A 14,772-nucleotide genomic window follows, 5' to 3' on the forward strand; every position below is an offset into this window, starting at 1 on the left:
ATTTATTTATTTATTTATTTATATTGTTGTTTTGATAGAAATAATCAATTTATATATTATCTATACATCTATGAAATCATCATCTTCTTCAATTGGTGCATGGTCAATCAGATAAGTATGGTTTGGACCAGCAGTGATAATGAGATTGGGTAACCTTGCAGAAGAATCCTTCAGTGAAACACCATATAATTCTGGATGATGGTTAAGATTATGTGTGGGAGGACTTTCATCGTTTTCGTTCAAGTTATACATTGGCACAAAAGGGATTTGAAACTTCATACTTAAATTAGGTGATACGGTTTGTTTTTGTTTCAAAGGAGATTTGATCGACAATGCCTTACTTGATAATGATGGTCTAACCAATAATGGCGATAATACAGGTGATAACATTTGATCATGAATTACTGCGTTTTCCAAGGTATTTTCAATCACATCGTCGATCAACTCCTTATCCACTTCTCCACTAAAATTGATCAGTATAACAGCGCCTATAGTACACACCAACCCCAAGACGTAACCATAACTTACATTATGGATTGGTTCATTTGCCCATAACAATATCATATAGTCGACAAATATAGTTATTGGAACAGCACACGTCAACGTTAATGATACAACAAGTGGGCTAGTTAACAACATGGCCAAGATTGCTGTAAAGTCAGAAATGGCCGAAAACACAGCATTGACAAAGACGTTAAAGAATACTGCTCTATTTCCCTTTGGTGGGAGTTCAAACTTTTCGATATCGAAAAAGTCAACAATGTACAACAAAGGGACACTCAAAATCAAAGTGATTAGTCCCACGTATCCAAATAATCGTCTTTCATTGGTTGTCTTGCCCCCACTACTGCCACATTTCAATCTCATAAGCAATAAGTAACATGCATATAAAAATGCGCCTGCAAGAGCAAAAGTGTTGCCCAACTTTGGGTTCTTGGGCTCGAATTTTCCGCCACCACCACCATCACCACTCTTTTGGTCACTACCGAAATTGACCAAGAACACACCAATACAACTCAACATAACACAAACAACCTTTTTCAAAGAGAGTTTCTCAATATTAAGGAAATACCCCATTATAAGGGTGAAAACCGTAGTAGTTGATCCTATGATTGTTTGATTTGACGCTGAAGTATATTTTAATGCCTCCATAAGGAACAAGTTGTACAAGTAATAGATTATTGCAACTTGTAAAGCGAGTTTCGAAACTTCGCCTTTTGTCATTTCCACCGCCAACACACCTTCATCCTTCTCTACTTGTATATCATCTCTATCACTCATCAAGGGCTGATTTACCCCCTCGATTTCATTCTTGACAAATACCTTTTTCGCCAAGAATAGGAATAGATCCGGTATAAAGTTCACCATATAACAAGACCCACTGATAGCAGCAAAAAACCACTGTTTCTTATACTCGCTAGTTTTCAATACGCCACTCACCAACTCTAACCCGGTAATCCATGTAACAATAGATACAACTAGTAATGCTATCCCAATTCTATAATTGCGCTTCTCCTTTTGAGTGATGAAATCAATAATTTCCGTAGGATCGTGAGATACGACTGATGACAAGTACGGTGTTAGTCTCAGTGACTTTACTTTGGGAGAATACCCAATATTTGGCATGCTTGGTGCCATACAATCAACTAAACCTCAAGTAATTCGCCCGTGGTGTAGCTTCCTACAAACGTTGTAGATTTGGTTTTCGATGATCAAATTGGCGGAGATAAGAGATTAGAAAGATAAGAAGTTCTATGCGGCGCATTCTCGCGACATTTTTTTTTTTGTTCTATATATATAGCTTGCACCTCTCTTACATGGATAAGAGACAGGAGTTGGGCGCTTAACAGTTGTAACTGAGGGAAATTTATAAATGTTATAGTACATAGCTTCAAACATCATAGGTGCTTGCTAACTTTCGGTGTAGATGCTGTAATGCTGTGATATATTTCGTGTCCTTGGCGACTCCACTCTTGCTGCGACTTTTGATTAAGTCACTAGGTACTGGTTCTAGCAAAGTCTCATCATTAGGATGGCTAAAGAAAACAATTGAGTAGCGATCTTCACTTTGCTTTTCATCCTGGGATTCAAATCTAACTCTATGTATAGTTGATTTTAGTAACCCTGCAGTCCAATAGCTTGCCAAATCGCCAATATTCATCACTATTGGTGGAGCCATACCCGGGAACTTGCCTGTTTCAATATACGGGACTTTTTCCCATTTCCCGCTTATTTGTGAGAAAATTTCCAAACCTTCTTGATTTTGTTTTTGGAAAAGTAGCGTCATTGACCCATAATCGGTATGGGCACCTGCTCTAACCTCTCCCACTGGATTGCTGTCAAAGTTGAGTTTGGGATAATGTAAAAACCGCAACGTAGAACCCGACTTTGCATCTGGCCTGTACCTTGAAACAAACCAGTCGCGACCCTTTAAAGTTTCAGTATCATCAATATTCAATCCTATTGCCAATAATTCAAGTAATTTCAACGTCAAAATGTTGAATTTTCTTATTACAGATGTGACCAACTCATACCGTTCAGCTTCTTTAATCCAATCGGGAACAGGAGCTTCACTGCTTGGCTCACCAGTAACCAAGTTCAAATCACTGATATTCAACCCTTCTTTAAAATCATTCTTTCTTGTAGGGTCCAAGTTCTCGCGGTTAAAGCTAATATACCCAGTATTTCCCTCTGTTTTGGCAAATTGTTCTTTGTATGACATAGGAAGTTCAAAGAAAGCCTTGGATAGTTGGAAAAGAGTGTTAACTTCTTTGCTTGTAAAGTCATGTCCATCTATAAAAACAAAACCCTGAGTTGTTAACGCATTTAAAAACTCTTTTGGAGTCTCATTTGAATTCAGCTTTATATCCACAATTTTCAATGGATTCGGTTTACACATTGCCATAAGTGGGACGAAAAATGTACCTTCTCCCTAATGAACACTTAAACCTAGGTGTCAAACTTGTATTCGTTTCTTTATCTTTTTTTTTTTTTTATTTAAAATCAGGAAAAAAGTATATCCGAAAGCGCAAAAAGCCTACATTAGGAAAGGAGATTAAAATGGGAAGAACTCTGACTAATTGAATCGAATCGATTGGACTGTTTTGAGGCCCCAGGGCTTGCTTATGGAAACAACATCATTTTTATAAATTTTCCTTATGAGTTGTTTCTATTAGTTATTTCTATGAGTTGTTTCTATTAGTTATTTCCATAGATTGTTTTGGTATGTTTATACACTTTATCTACACTCTATCGAATCCAGAGACTGGCTATTCTCTTTCTGTATTTACATGCATTATTTACAATTTCTTTCTAAATGCCACTTCTTCAGGCAATTTGAATGAAACACAAAACATGGGTTTTGTAGGACTAACCATTCTGACCTGATGAAACTCTACTTTAGTAATATCCAATTGATAATCAATTAATTTACAAATCTTTTTCCATATTCGACGACTCAACTCTTCAGTAGTTGGCTCCTCGCCGTTTTCAAACTTTTCAAAACAATGTACATGAATCCAAGGGAGTTCAAAATTTGGTTCATTGACAATTTGGGGGTTTTCTGTGTATAGTCCAATATATGCATCAAGAAAAGTTAATGCGGAATCGGGCAAGTTCATTACAAAATGATGATAAAATTTTGGAATCTCAATGATTTCTGTGGTTGTTGATTTATTACGTTTGGCACGTTTGATAGTTTTCTTTTCTATTGGTCCCGATTTCATGGCAAATTCGTTGAGTAATCTCGCAGCATTTGCAATAAATTCTCTTCCGTCCAAATTAAAAGGCTTGACAAATGGATCAACTTTGTTTATGGAAATGTTTTCTTGTAAATACTTGTAACTATCGGGATTCAAGTCATTAGCAAGAACAATGACATCTTTTTTGCCACTTGGTATAGAAAAAGGTCCAACACCAGCCATAACATCGCCGACAACTTGTCCCTTTTTAAATTTACTAATCAAACGTTCATGCTCAGTGCTTAATCTAGAATTCCAATAAACTTTACTAAAATCGAATTTGAAGCGACATCCACTCTCCAATTGCTCAACAATGTAGTTCTCTTCACCAGATAAAAGCTCCAAGGGGAAGGTGCGAAACTGGTTCGCTATAGTGGTTTTCTTATCCACAACTGTTTTCAAACTAGGATTCTTGTCCAAAATGACTTGGCCTATAAGTTTACCATACGGCTTAAATTCATCACGTAAGTTGAGATGAGCTAAATGGCCAGCTTGGCTAAAGCCAGTGGGCACTTCGTTGATTAGCTCCTCTGGCAATATAGCCGCTAAGATTTCATCGCTTCTCCAAAATGAATAATCGAGATGTAGCGTATACGGTTTTAGCTCAATCTCGAATTTCTTGACGTTTTCCTGACATTTTGGTGATAAATCCTCAATTGTTTCTACACCTTCTTTCAACAACACTGCTTTTGAATTTTCCAAATCTACCACATGCTTAATACCGGGCAAGTAAAAAATATCCAGTTGACAAGATTTGCTAAACTGAGATAAAAATTGGGGTTTCGCGAACCAGGCAGTCATTAAGGGAATATCCCGCTGAAAAAATGACCGGTCCAACACTGTCATCCCACGATTCACCGGCGGTTTATATTTCGACATTATCGTTTCTCGAGCTACACTTTTGCTTAGTCTCAAAAGTAATTTGTAGTTCATACCAAGTCATTGAATGTTTTTCCATCGCAGGGGGTTGAAAAAAAAAATCCATCACCAAAAAAAAAAAATAGAGAGGAGATGAGATGAGATGAGATAACGGTGTGCCACAATATTCTACTCATTTTTGCGGGGGTAAGCTCAGATATATACACATAATGGATGTTGCTGATGTAATAAGCATAACAAGACCAATTCCAAGGACGGAAGAGGAGGAGGAGGAGGAGGAGGAGGAGGAAACGGAAAATTTGGAGGTTTCTGATGTTGAGATGGACAACACTAATGGAGATATATTGAGAAATCCCAACCAAGGGTCAATAGTGACACCAGGTGAGTTGATAACCGAAGATCCTGTATGGATGAAAGGTCATGGCACATACTTTATCAACGACAAAACCTACTCGTCTGTTGTGGGCAATATATCACGAGTTAACCGTCTTTTAAGTGTTAATCCTATACGAGGCAAATATTCTCCCGAGACAGGTGATCATGTTGTTGGGCGCATAACAGAAGTAGCCAACAAGAGGTGGAAAGTAGATATTGGCACAAAGCAGGATGCGATTTTGATGTTGGGGTCAGTGAATCTTCCAGGCGGGATATTGCGCCGTAAATCTGAATCTGATGAATTACAAATGCGCAACTTTTTGAAAGAAGGTGACTTGTTGAATTGCGAGGTTCAAACTATATTCAATAATGGAATTGCATCGTTGCATACTAGATCTCTCAAGTATGGGAAACTAAGAAACGGGATATTTTTGAAGATCCCCAGTTCCTTAGTTATCAAATCCAAGAATCATAGCTTAGATTTACCCGGGAATGTTTCTGTAATACTTGGGGTCAATGGATACGTTTGGCTTTACAAGACAAAGAAAAATTTAAATAAGCTGGCATTGGCAACGACCAGCATAGTGAGTGGCGGCTCCAAATTGCAACAAGCAGGAAAAGAATACTCGCCGGGACAAGGTTCCATTTCAATAACAAGACTAGAAGAAGAAAGTTCCTGGGAAATATATAGTGATAAAAATGAAGAAATAAATTCCCTGATTAGGAACAATATTGCGAGGTACTATAATGTTATCAAGGCCTTGACATTTGGTGAGTTGGGAATTACGGAACAGAGAATAATAATGGGTTATGAGGCCAGTTTGTCGTATTCCAATGTTGGTAGTTTGAACGACCGTGAGTCTATGGAACAATTGTGTCGTGAAGTGTTGAATAGTGAAAAAATGAGAGGTTGAAAATGGGAGGTTGAAAATGAGAGGTTGAAAGTGAGAGGTTGAAAATGAGAGGGTGTTTATTACTTGGTTGCATGATGGTTGTTGTGTTTGGAGGTGTCTGTGTCAATCAATACAATAGCTGGAAACTGAATCCTGGTTCCCATAAATATATTTAGAGCTCGATTCAATGGAGCTTAATTGTACTTTTTGGGGGAGTACTGGTTTGGGTTCTCTAATCCAAGATTCTTTACGCCTGCTCCCACCCTACATTTGTGTATTGTTTTTTTGAATTATAAGTAAAGTCAAAAGTAAATCATTTTAGTTTATAGTTGTGTTGAATGATATCTTTAGCTCATAGTGAATGTTATTTGTTAGATATATTAGATGCTATATTGAATATTCAAAGAGTTATAAGTGATCTGATTACTTGTTGATGCAAACTAGGATACCTGATGTATTGATATAGCTGATTGGGCTACCAATTGCTCCAAGGTAAAGACTAGACGAGTGAAACAAGATGGAGACTAGACGAGTGAAACGAGTCTAGTCGAAGAAGAGTAAAGAAAAGTGTTGTAACAAGCTAGTAAATAGACGAGTGAAACAAGATGGAGACTAGACGAGTGAAACGAGTCTAGTCGAAGAAGAGTAAAGAAAAGTGTTGTAACAAGCTAGTAAATAGACGAGTGAAACAAGATGGAGACTAGACGAGTGAAACGAGTCTAGTCGAAGAAGAGTAAAGAAAAGTGTTGTAACAAGCTAGTCAGTAATGCTCCACTATCTTGCTTCGTTCGATAGTGGAGCTTACTCCTTCTCTGTAAAAATAGATTTGTTAAACTTTCTGTTTGTAGGTATTGGTGAGAGAACTAGTGGAGCAGTATGTAGAGACCAGAGACTAATTAGCCGCTTGTTACAACACTAGCCTGTTACAACACTAGCCTGTTGCAACACTAGCTGGCCTGTTGCAACACTAACTGGCCTTTTACAATACTAACTAACCTGTTACAACGGTTCTCTTTACTCTCCTCGTTTCACTCGTCAAGTCTCTATCTCGCTCTGCTCGATAGTGTCTACATTTATTCAGGCTTATGGACAAGATTCTATTTCAACTCAATTGGATGCAAAAAAAAAGTCCTCTTTCCAAATACAGTTAAATATCATCTACAAGAGACAACTATCAATGTAAATTTGCGTAATATATTCGTATCTCAGTGTTGCTAGATGCTGCTCTAGTATCTCGCTCTGCTCAATAGTGTTTGGACAAGAAAACTTAGGCTTTCTTTTTCCATTACTAAGAGATCCACCGCTTATTGGAGAGCCCATACCCAATTCAAGGACATGGTATCCCTTAATAGGTTTTTTTTTATATAGTGATTATTGACGCGTCAATCATTAAACAACTTCTATTGTTCTATATCTGCAATATATCTAATATTTTAGTAGAAACTCGAATAAAGAAAAGGGCTAATCGATACTAACGAGCGACACTAACGAGCGACACTATCGAGCAGAGCGAGATAGTGGAGCAGCACTGACTATCGACACTATCGATAGTGTAGGTGTAGTAAGTGTCGCTCGATAGTGTCATAAAAAGCTACTAGATGTTGCTCCACTATCTCGCTCTGCTCGATAGTGTCGCTCGTATTGTCATGCAGAGGCTACAACTTTTTCAGTCATTAATAAAATGCAAAGTTCTATATGCCTTTCAAGGATCGTCAAATTAATTAAACAATCTTTTTACGCTTCAAGTATGACTTGAAATATATCAATTGTATCAATCCACAAATGAAAATAGTCGAGCACAATACAATAATAATGAAAGTATACCCGCTAAAGATTTCCTCATTAGCATCTCTTAGTTTAAATTCTTGTTCTAATAGTTCTTTTAATGTTTCTTCCAGTTGTTGCAATTTTTCAACTACATTTTCCAAATCCAATTGAACCATATTCATCTTGGTATCAAACCCTATTGCACTTATTGCGTCCCCCTCTTCCAGCTCCTCTACCTCTTTTTCATTTCCATTAACAACTCTTTCTTTACCTTCTTCCAAGTATGTGAAGAACTGTCGATATATTGCATAATCTGTCTTTTTGATATCATTTTTGATATTGACTTGCATATTAAGGTCGAAATACTTTGGTTGGAAACTCCACGATAAGTCATTATATATGTTGTCAAAACACACATGAATCAACTTACTCCTTTTTATCTTCTGCTGCTGCTGCTGCTCATCATCATCACCATCTCGCTGTTCAAGAACAAAACTATTTACATCATCGGAATTTGCAATAATCAACTCCAAAGTGCGATGGAACTTACCTAGATTCTGGTGACTTCTCAAGGTATTACCCAGATCATCCAATATCAACAAATTCAAACTCTGGGAAATCAAGTTGTCTACTGAACTTATAGTGATGAATACAATGTCCTTGCCTGATACTTCATAGGAAATACAATTTTGTAAATTTGTTAAGGATGACTTTGATTTTTCGTTACTCCCATGGTTTTTGATTGGTGGGACCAGTATTCCTATACCTGCGATTTCCGTCGGTAGTATTAGAAATACAAGTGAATATACAAAAATTGGCGAATACGGGAAATGTTTTATTCGTAGTAATGGTGAATTGAATATAATGTAGCGCATAATAAAAAACAATGTATTTAAACGAATGAAGAAGTAAAAAAACAAGTAAGCAACAGCTGAAAAACAACCGAGCAACAAACTGAGCAACAAAAACACCTCCTTTACAACTATCTCTCAACCACTTTTCAACTACAATCTCTTACGCCAATGTAATCTTAACAAGTAATGTATTTTCTTTTTTTTTTTTTTTTTCCCGCTTAGTGAATGAAAAATTTTTCACTAAGAAATAATTTTGTTTTAGACTAAGATGAGTTTAAAATAGTTGGAAAGATTACAATGGATGGCAATGGGTTGCACTTGGTTTGAAAGAGGCATAGTTTAGCCGGTTTTAGAGGAGAGAAATAACGAGAAAGGAAAGGAAAAAGAGAGAGTATGAGTAAGTACAGTTTGGTTGGAATCTTTGTATTGTTTTGAAAAATATACCCGCATTACTTGAAGTGTTTTAGTTTTTTATGCATTTGGGAACCTCATAACCATTCTCCACATCTCCAAATCTCCACTATCGAGCAGAGCGAGATGGTGGAGATAGTATTGGTCGATAGTGTCTGTGGCAGCTAGTGGAGATAGTGTTAGTTGATAGTGTTGGTCGATAGTGTCTGTGGCAGTTACTGTGACCAACCACCTCTCTCTTTGCTCGATAGTGGAGATAGTGGAGATGGTGTCACTAGTGGAGATGGTGTCACTAGTGGAGATGGTGTCACTAGTGGAGATGGTGTCACTAGTGGAGATGTTGTCACTAGTCAGTGCTGCTCCACTATCCCGCCCTGCTCGATAGTGTCGATAGTGTCGATAATCAATGCTGCTCCACTATCTCGCTCTGCTCGATAGTGGAGATAGTGTTGGTCGATAGTGTCGTTAGTGTCACTAGTCAGCGCTGCTCCACTATCTCGCTCTGCTCGATAGTGGAGATAGTGTTGGTCGATAGTGTCGATAGTGTCACTAGTCAGCGCTGCTCCACTATCCCGCCCTGCTCGATAGTGTCGATAGTGTCGATAATCAATGCTGCTCCACTATCTCGCTCTGCTCGATAGTGGAGATAGTGTTGGTCGATAGTGTCGTTAGTGTCACTAGTCAGCGCTGCTCCACTATCTCGCTCTGCTCGATAGTGGAGATAGTGTTGGTCGATAGTGTCTGTGGCAGTTAGTGTGCTCCACTATCTCGCTCTGCTCGATAGTGGAGACAGTGTCGATAGTGTCGATGTCAGGTTTTCCAACATATCTTGTAATCTCTCATTATATTCAACTTCTTTCACCTTTTCAATAAGATCCATCAATTTCCCCCCCTTCATACACCCATCTATATCATGTAAACTGTAACCACATCTGTGATCGGTGATTCTGTTTTGGGGATAATTATATGTACGAATCTTATCACTACGGTCAGTGGTACTCACTTGCAGTTGTCTCAACAGCTTTTGTCTTTCCAACTCTTCGATCCTTTCACGTTCAGCTAATCGACTTCGTAAAATGGCAAATGCCTTGGCTTTGTTTTGTGGCTGTGATCTTTCATCTTGTTGCATAACTGTAATCCCCGTGGGGATGTGAACTAGTCTCACTGCAGAATCTGTAGTATTAACATGTTGTCCGCCTTTACCACTTGATCTCATCGTATCGATTCTAACTTCTCCAGGTGCAAATTGCATTTCATCCTGTTTCAAAGACTGTTCGTTTCCATCGCTGATTTTGGGCAAAATGACTACTGCTGCAGTCGAAGTATGGATTCGCCCTTTCGACTCTGTCTCGGGAATTCTTTGAACTCGGTGAACACCGCTTTCATGACGTAAGATATCAAATGAGCCAGGTTCGTCAATCCTCAATATGGCCTCATTTAAGAAACCCAGCGAGTTTGTGTTTCTTGAAACAACTTGAAACTTCCAATTTCGATGCAAACAAAAATTTATATACATGTGCATCAAATCATCGGTGAACAAACTAGCTTCGCCGCCACCAACGCCGGGTCTCATCTCAATAATACACCCTTTATCGGAGTACTTCATTGGAGGCAAAAGCCTATTCTTCAATTCCGCAATAATCTTTTCATACCGGGGGATTAAACATTTCAATTCAGCTTGTGCATCTTTATAGAGTTCAGGATCTTTAATACTCGAAAGCTCCTCGATTTCAGATATTAGTTGATTGGATTTAGTGTATTTATCTAGAATATGGGATAATCGGTCATATTTCGTTTGAATTTCTAAATTATAGCTTTCTAATTGAGTACCAAGCTGTTTATGCTCGTCTTGTAATAACTTAGCGCGTTGGATTAAAAGCGGATGAAGCTGGGTAAGGTTTTGAACATTGACACTAGTAGCCTCTGGTTTGATTGCTGAAAATAGTCGCAATGCTCTTGAAAATAGCCGAATATGTCGTATCATCAATCAATCTCTATACTCTTGTCAACAAATCCAACTAAACCTCTAATGGTGGTGTTAGTGATGAATGAAAAATCGATGAGATGAGATGAGATGAGAAAGGCGTGCCATTTGGCACAATTTGCTTTCTATTGGTATCAACGATATATGAAGCATTTAGTCGTTAACAAGGTCACTTTCAACAGGTAGGTGTACGTTGGAAAGGTCATAGTTAACGTTGGAAAGGTTGCAGTTGAGCTGGAATTTTTTGACAAGTCGTTGTTGCGTTACTTTGGTACAGTTTGACAGGTTGTTGAGTGTTGAGTGTTGAGGTGACAATTTTCAATCTTGTGGTTCAAGTGAACAAGTTTGAGATGAACTAAAAAGGAGTCGTACATAATTTGAGTCATGGTAATGTATCCGAGCTTATCTTCCCAGCAATTCAGGGAGGCACTAAAAGATATATCACAATTTGAGCTTGAATTCAAGAAGAAACAACAATTGACATTTATATTCAAATTGATAGATACAAATAATGAATTGCATCAAGAGTTGTTGAAGTCTGAATCTGGGCATAATTCTTCCGGGACAGTAGAGCTATCACCGGAGGATGCTAAACTATATAAAGAGACAATTGATGAGAACAAAGTTGCTTTGTTGGAACAGATTGAGCGTGTTCAGAGTATTAATGATGAGTTGGTGCAACGTGGTTTTTTGAGCCCGCTGCAGAAGGGGAAGGAGGAAAAGAAGTTAATGGAGGATATCAAAGAGAAAGAGAAGGGGGTGGAGGTGGATAAAGACCAAGGGGTTGTGTTGTAAAAAGCTCCACTATCTACACTATCGAGCAGAGCGAGATAGTGGAGCAGCACTGATTAGTGACACTATTTCCACTAACTCTCTCTGCTCCATAGTGGAGAGAGTTCTTTAAACTAGGTTTCTATTTACAAGTCTTTTCTTGATTTTTCTTTTTTCATTTTTCAATTGGCTTATGTGTTTTGCCAAACAATTTATCCAAAAATGGTTTTTCATCTTGATGGATAGGATCTTCAGGTTTTTTCAACACTAACATCCAAGTTGTACTCAAATGTGCTCTTTTCTCCTTTGTAATATCCAACCCTGCTTCATCAACCAATTCGCCAATTTCTAAATTCCATCTACATTTCCAAGTTTCCCATCTCTTGGCACTTCTGAAATCTAGATGATTATTTACAAATTGCCATTTAGATCTACCGTGCTCCAAAAGGATAATTCTTCCACCAGGTTTCAACAATTTAGCCATATTTTGTAATGCCTTTACAGGATCCTCATGGCAGCACAAACCAAAAGCTTCCACGATTGTATCATATTTAAGATTTTCATTGTCGCCAGCCAATTCTAGCAAATCCTCGGCTTTGCCCTTTGTAAATGCAACTTTTTTGAACTTGGGAAATGCATCGTGAAATTTTTGTCTAGTTATTTCAACCATTTGTGGTGCAGAGTCAAGAAAGGTTATAGACTTGACTTTATCAATATAGGATGACAAGTAAGGGATGTTTCTTCCAGTACCACACGATACTTCCAACACGTCACCTCGTATGTGTGACATTAACCACCTTCTTTTCCCACCCATCAATATCCCGCGCTCTTCCCATTTTACGGCATCGTCATACTCCTTAGCTTTAGCATTATAAAAATCAGTAGTATCTTCGGCCTTAATTATAGACTGATTACCTTCATTTGTCTTGTCCTCCTTGTCCACGTTTGTTAAGAGGGGAGCTTTTTGTTTACTGTTCTTGAATCTAGCTTGTTTCAGGTACCATTCTTCCAATTCCTCGGGGGTAGGATTGAACATCTCTCCATTTAGGAGATTCTTTCTTCTAAACTCCTTTCTCATCAATTGGTAAATCTTGTATTTTTTGTGTTCCAAGGGTCTCAATTTATCATGGGGATTCAATGATTTCATTGCAAGATATTCATATTCACTCAAAGATGATGGATCCTTATCGTATTTCTCGTGAATGACCTTCAATTGCTTATCCTCATAAAACCGGTCCCTCATGTAAAAGTATAACGGTATAAGCGATATCACCATGGCGCTTAGATATATCTTGGGCATCGTCTTAGTCTGGAAATACTGCGATTGAACGTGTTGCACTAGCCTTCCAAACCTCGTCTTGGCCGGCTTGGGCGCCTTCGAGTAGAACCGAACCCCATTAAACCGGAGAACTTGTGTTCTTGTATTAATCAATAGTCTCGAGCTCAACATGGAAAAAATAACAAACCCGTGTGCCTTCTAGCCTGTTCCTTCTTACAAGTCTTCTAGCCTGTTCCTTCTTACAAGTCTTCTAACCCGTTCCTTCTTACAAGTCTTCTAACCTGTTCCTTCTTACAAGTCTTCTAGCCTGTTCCTTGTTGGATGATATTTAAAACACATGGTAGCACCTATTTTTCAAATTTTTCAAAGCGGCGAAAGAAGAAGTTGAAAAAGTTAGATGGCGAAATTGAAGTGGATTAGAATATCAAGTTGAGGATATATAGGTTAAAAAGGTGAGGAAATATGGAGGTATTGGTTACGGAGGCCAGGAAACTTGTAAGCGGTAAACAGTATGACGATGCTATAGCTAAATATAAGCAAGTTATTGCCGATGCTAGGGAGAAACAGAGCTCTTTGGTGACAGCTACCTTGAAAGATCTTCAACTTCAAGAGAGTGCCATATTGGAATTGGGTCAAGTATACAAGTTGCTAGATGATTCGACGCAGCTTGCGCAGTTGATAGCCGCTTCTAAGGACCTTTTGGGTAAATTCGCCAAGTCTAAAACTGCAAAGATTGTTAAAACTTTGATTGAATATTTCGATAATTTGACTAATGCCTTGGATTTGCAGATTGAGGTCACCAAAGAATCGATCAATTGGGCGGTTGAGTCAAAGCTTTCCTTTTTGAGGCAAAACTTACAGTTGAAATTGAGCGACTTGTTGTATCAGAAGCACCAATATCTCGAAGCATTGAAGCAAATAAACGAATTGCTCAGAGAGTACAAGAAACTAGATGACAAGTCTTCTTTGGTTGAAGTGCAATTGCTAGAAAGTAAGATATATCACGCCTTGAGAAATATCGCAAAGGCAAAAGCAGCTTTGACGAGCGCAAGGACCTCGGCAAATTCGATTTATTGTCCAACTATTTTACAAGCCGAACTAGATTGTCAAAGCGGCGTGTTGAACATGGAAGAGAAAGATTACAAAACGGCTTTTTCCTATTTTTACGAAAGTTTTGAAGGCTTCAACTCGCAACTGCTGGAAGAAAGCTCTAAAACTTCAATTAAAGTATTGAAATATATGCTTTTATCTAAAATAATGTTAAACTTGATTGACGACGTCAACAATATTTTGAAGAACAAAAACGTTGTACAATATCAGTCTAAGGAAATCGACGCCATGAAAGCAATTGCCGTGGCCTATTCAAATAGATCACTTAAGGAATTCGAACATAGCTTAATTACTTACCTGAAGGAGTTGAAAAGCGATGAAATTATCAAGAACCATTTCAATTCCTTGTATGACCAACTATTGCAAGTAAACTTGTTGAAGATAATCGAGTCTTATGAGTGTGTTGAATTGGACCATATTGCCAAAGTCATTGGTCTTAATGTCAGACAAGTTGAAGGAAAATTATCGCAAATGATATTGGATAAAATATTTTACGGTGTTTTAGATCAAGGTAATGGCTGGCTCATAATTTATGATGAACCAAAGAAGGACGCATCTTATGAAGCAGCATTAGACTTGGTTAAAAACTTATCGGGCGTGGTTGACTTGTTGTACGAAAAAGCTGGTGCTCTAAATTGATGAAACTACACTAGCGAGCAAAACGAGCTAGTGGAGCAGCACTGACGGGGTTTGTTTGATTGCTGAAATA

General features: G+C 38.1%; 8 protein-coding genes across 8 annotated transcripts; 3 read left to right on the forward strand and 5 right to left on the reverse strand. All coding sequences in view use genetic code 12, as the record gives it.

Annotated features, from left to right (window-relative positions):
- Nucleotides 1-60: 60 nt before the first annotated feature.
- Nucleotides 61-1,626, reverse strand: KGF56_001580 (uncharacterized protein; the record flags this gene model as incomplete). Its single annotated transcript, XM_049322718.1, has 1 exon — nt 61-1,626. The coding sequence occupies one exon, from the start codon at nt 1,624-1,626 to the stop codon at nt 61-63; it is 1,566 nt and encodes a 521-aa protein (XP_049181307.1).
- A 265-nt stretch (nt 1,627-1,891) lies between these two features.
- On the reverse strand, nt 1,892-2,899 carry KGF56_001581 (uncharacterized protein; the record flags this gene model as incomplete). Its single annotated transcript, XM_049322719.1, has 1 exon — nt 1,892-2,899. The coding sequence occupies one exon, from the start codon at nt 2,897-2,899 to the stop codon at nt 1,892-1,894; it is 1,008 nt and encodes a 335-aa protein (XP_049181308.1).
- A 400-nt stretch (nt 2,900-3,299) lies between these two features.
- Nucleotides 3,300-4,541, reverse strand: KGF56_001582 (tRNA (guanine) methyltransferase; the record flags this gene model as incomplete). The annotated part of the gene is made up of 1 exon (XM_049322720.1): nt 3,300-4,541. The coding sequence occupies one exon, from the start codon at nt 4,539-4,541 to the stop codon at nt 3,300-3,302; it is 1,242 nt and encodes a 413-aa protein (XP_049181309.1).
- Nucleotides 4,542-4,828: 287 nt separating this feature from the next.
- On the forward strand, nt 4,829-5,908 carry KGF56_001583 (exosome non-catalytic core subunit; the record flags this gene model as incomplete). Its single annotated transcript, XM_049322721.1, has 1 exon — nt 4,829-5,908. The coding sequence occupies one exon, from the start codon at nt 4,829-4,831 to the stop codon at nt 5,906-5,908; it is 1,080 nt and encodes a 359-aa protein (XP_049181310.1).
- Nucleotides 5,909-7,608: 1,700 nt separating this feature from the next.
- On the reverse strand, nt 7,609-11,109 carry KGF56_001584 (uncharacterized protein; the record flags this gene model as incomplete). The annotated part of the gene is made up of 4 exons (XM_049322722.1): nt 7,609-8,414; nt 9,030-9,283; nt 9,711-10,874; nt 11,069-11,109. The coding sequence occupies 4 exons, from the start codon at nt 11,107-11,109 to the stop codon at nt 7,609-7,611; spliced, it is 2,265 nt and encodes a 754-aa protein (XP_049181311.1).
- A 178-nt stretch (nt 11,110-11,287) lies between these two features.
- Nucleotides 11,288-11,698, forward strand: KGF56_001585 (uncharacterized protein; the record flags this gene model as incomplete). The annotated part of the gene is made up of 1 exon (XM_049322723.1): nt 11,288-11,698. One exon carries the CDS (start codon nt 11,288-11,290, stop codon nt 11,696-11,698), a length of 411 nt encoding a protein of 136 aa, XP_049181312.1.
- Nucleotides 11,699-11,849: 151 nt separating this feature from the next.
- On the reverse strand, nt 11,850-12,974 carry KGF56_001586 (putative RNA methyltransferase; the record flags this gene model as incomplete). Its single annotated transcript, XM_049322724.1, has 1 exon — nt 11,850-12,974. The coding sequence occupies one exon, from the start codon at nt 12,972-12,974 to the stop codon at nt 11,850-11,852; it is 1,125 nt and encodes a 374-aa protein (XP_049181313.1).
- Nucleotides 12,975-13,415: 441 nt separating this feature from the next.
- Nucleotides 13,416-14,702, forward strand: RPN6 (proteasome regulatory particle lid subunit; the record flags this gene model as incomplete). Its single annotated transcript, XM_049322725.1, has 1 exon — nt 13,416-14,702. One exon carries the CDS (start codon nt 13,416-13,418, stop codon nt 14,700-14,702), a length of 1,287 nt encoding a protein of 428 aa, XP_049181314.1.
- Between the last annotated feature and the right edge of the window lie 70 nt (nt 14,703-14,772).

This window comes from Candida oxycetoniae (assembly GCF_023343755.2).
Source record: "Candida oxycetoniae strain CBS 10844 chromosome Unknown scaffold1, whole genome shotgun sequence".
NCBI lineage: Eukaryota > Fungi > Ascomycota > Pichiomycetes > Serinales > Debaryomycetaceae > Lodderomyces > Lodderomyces oxycetoniae.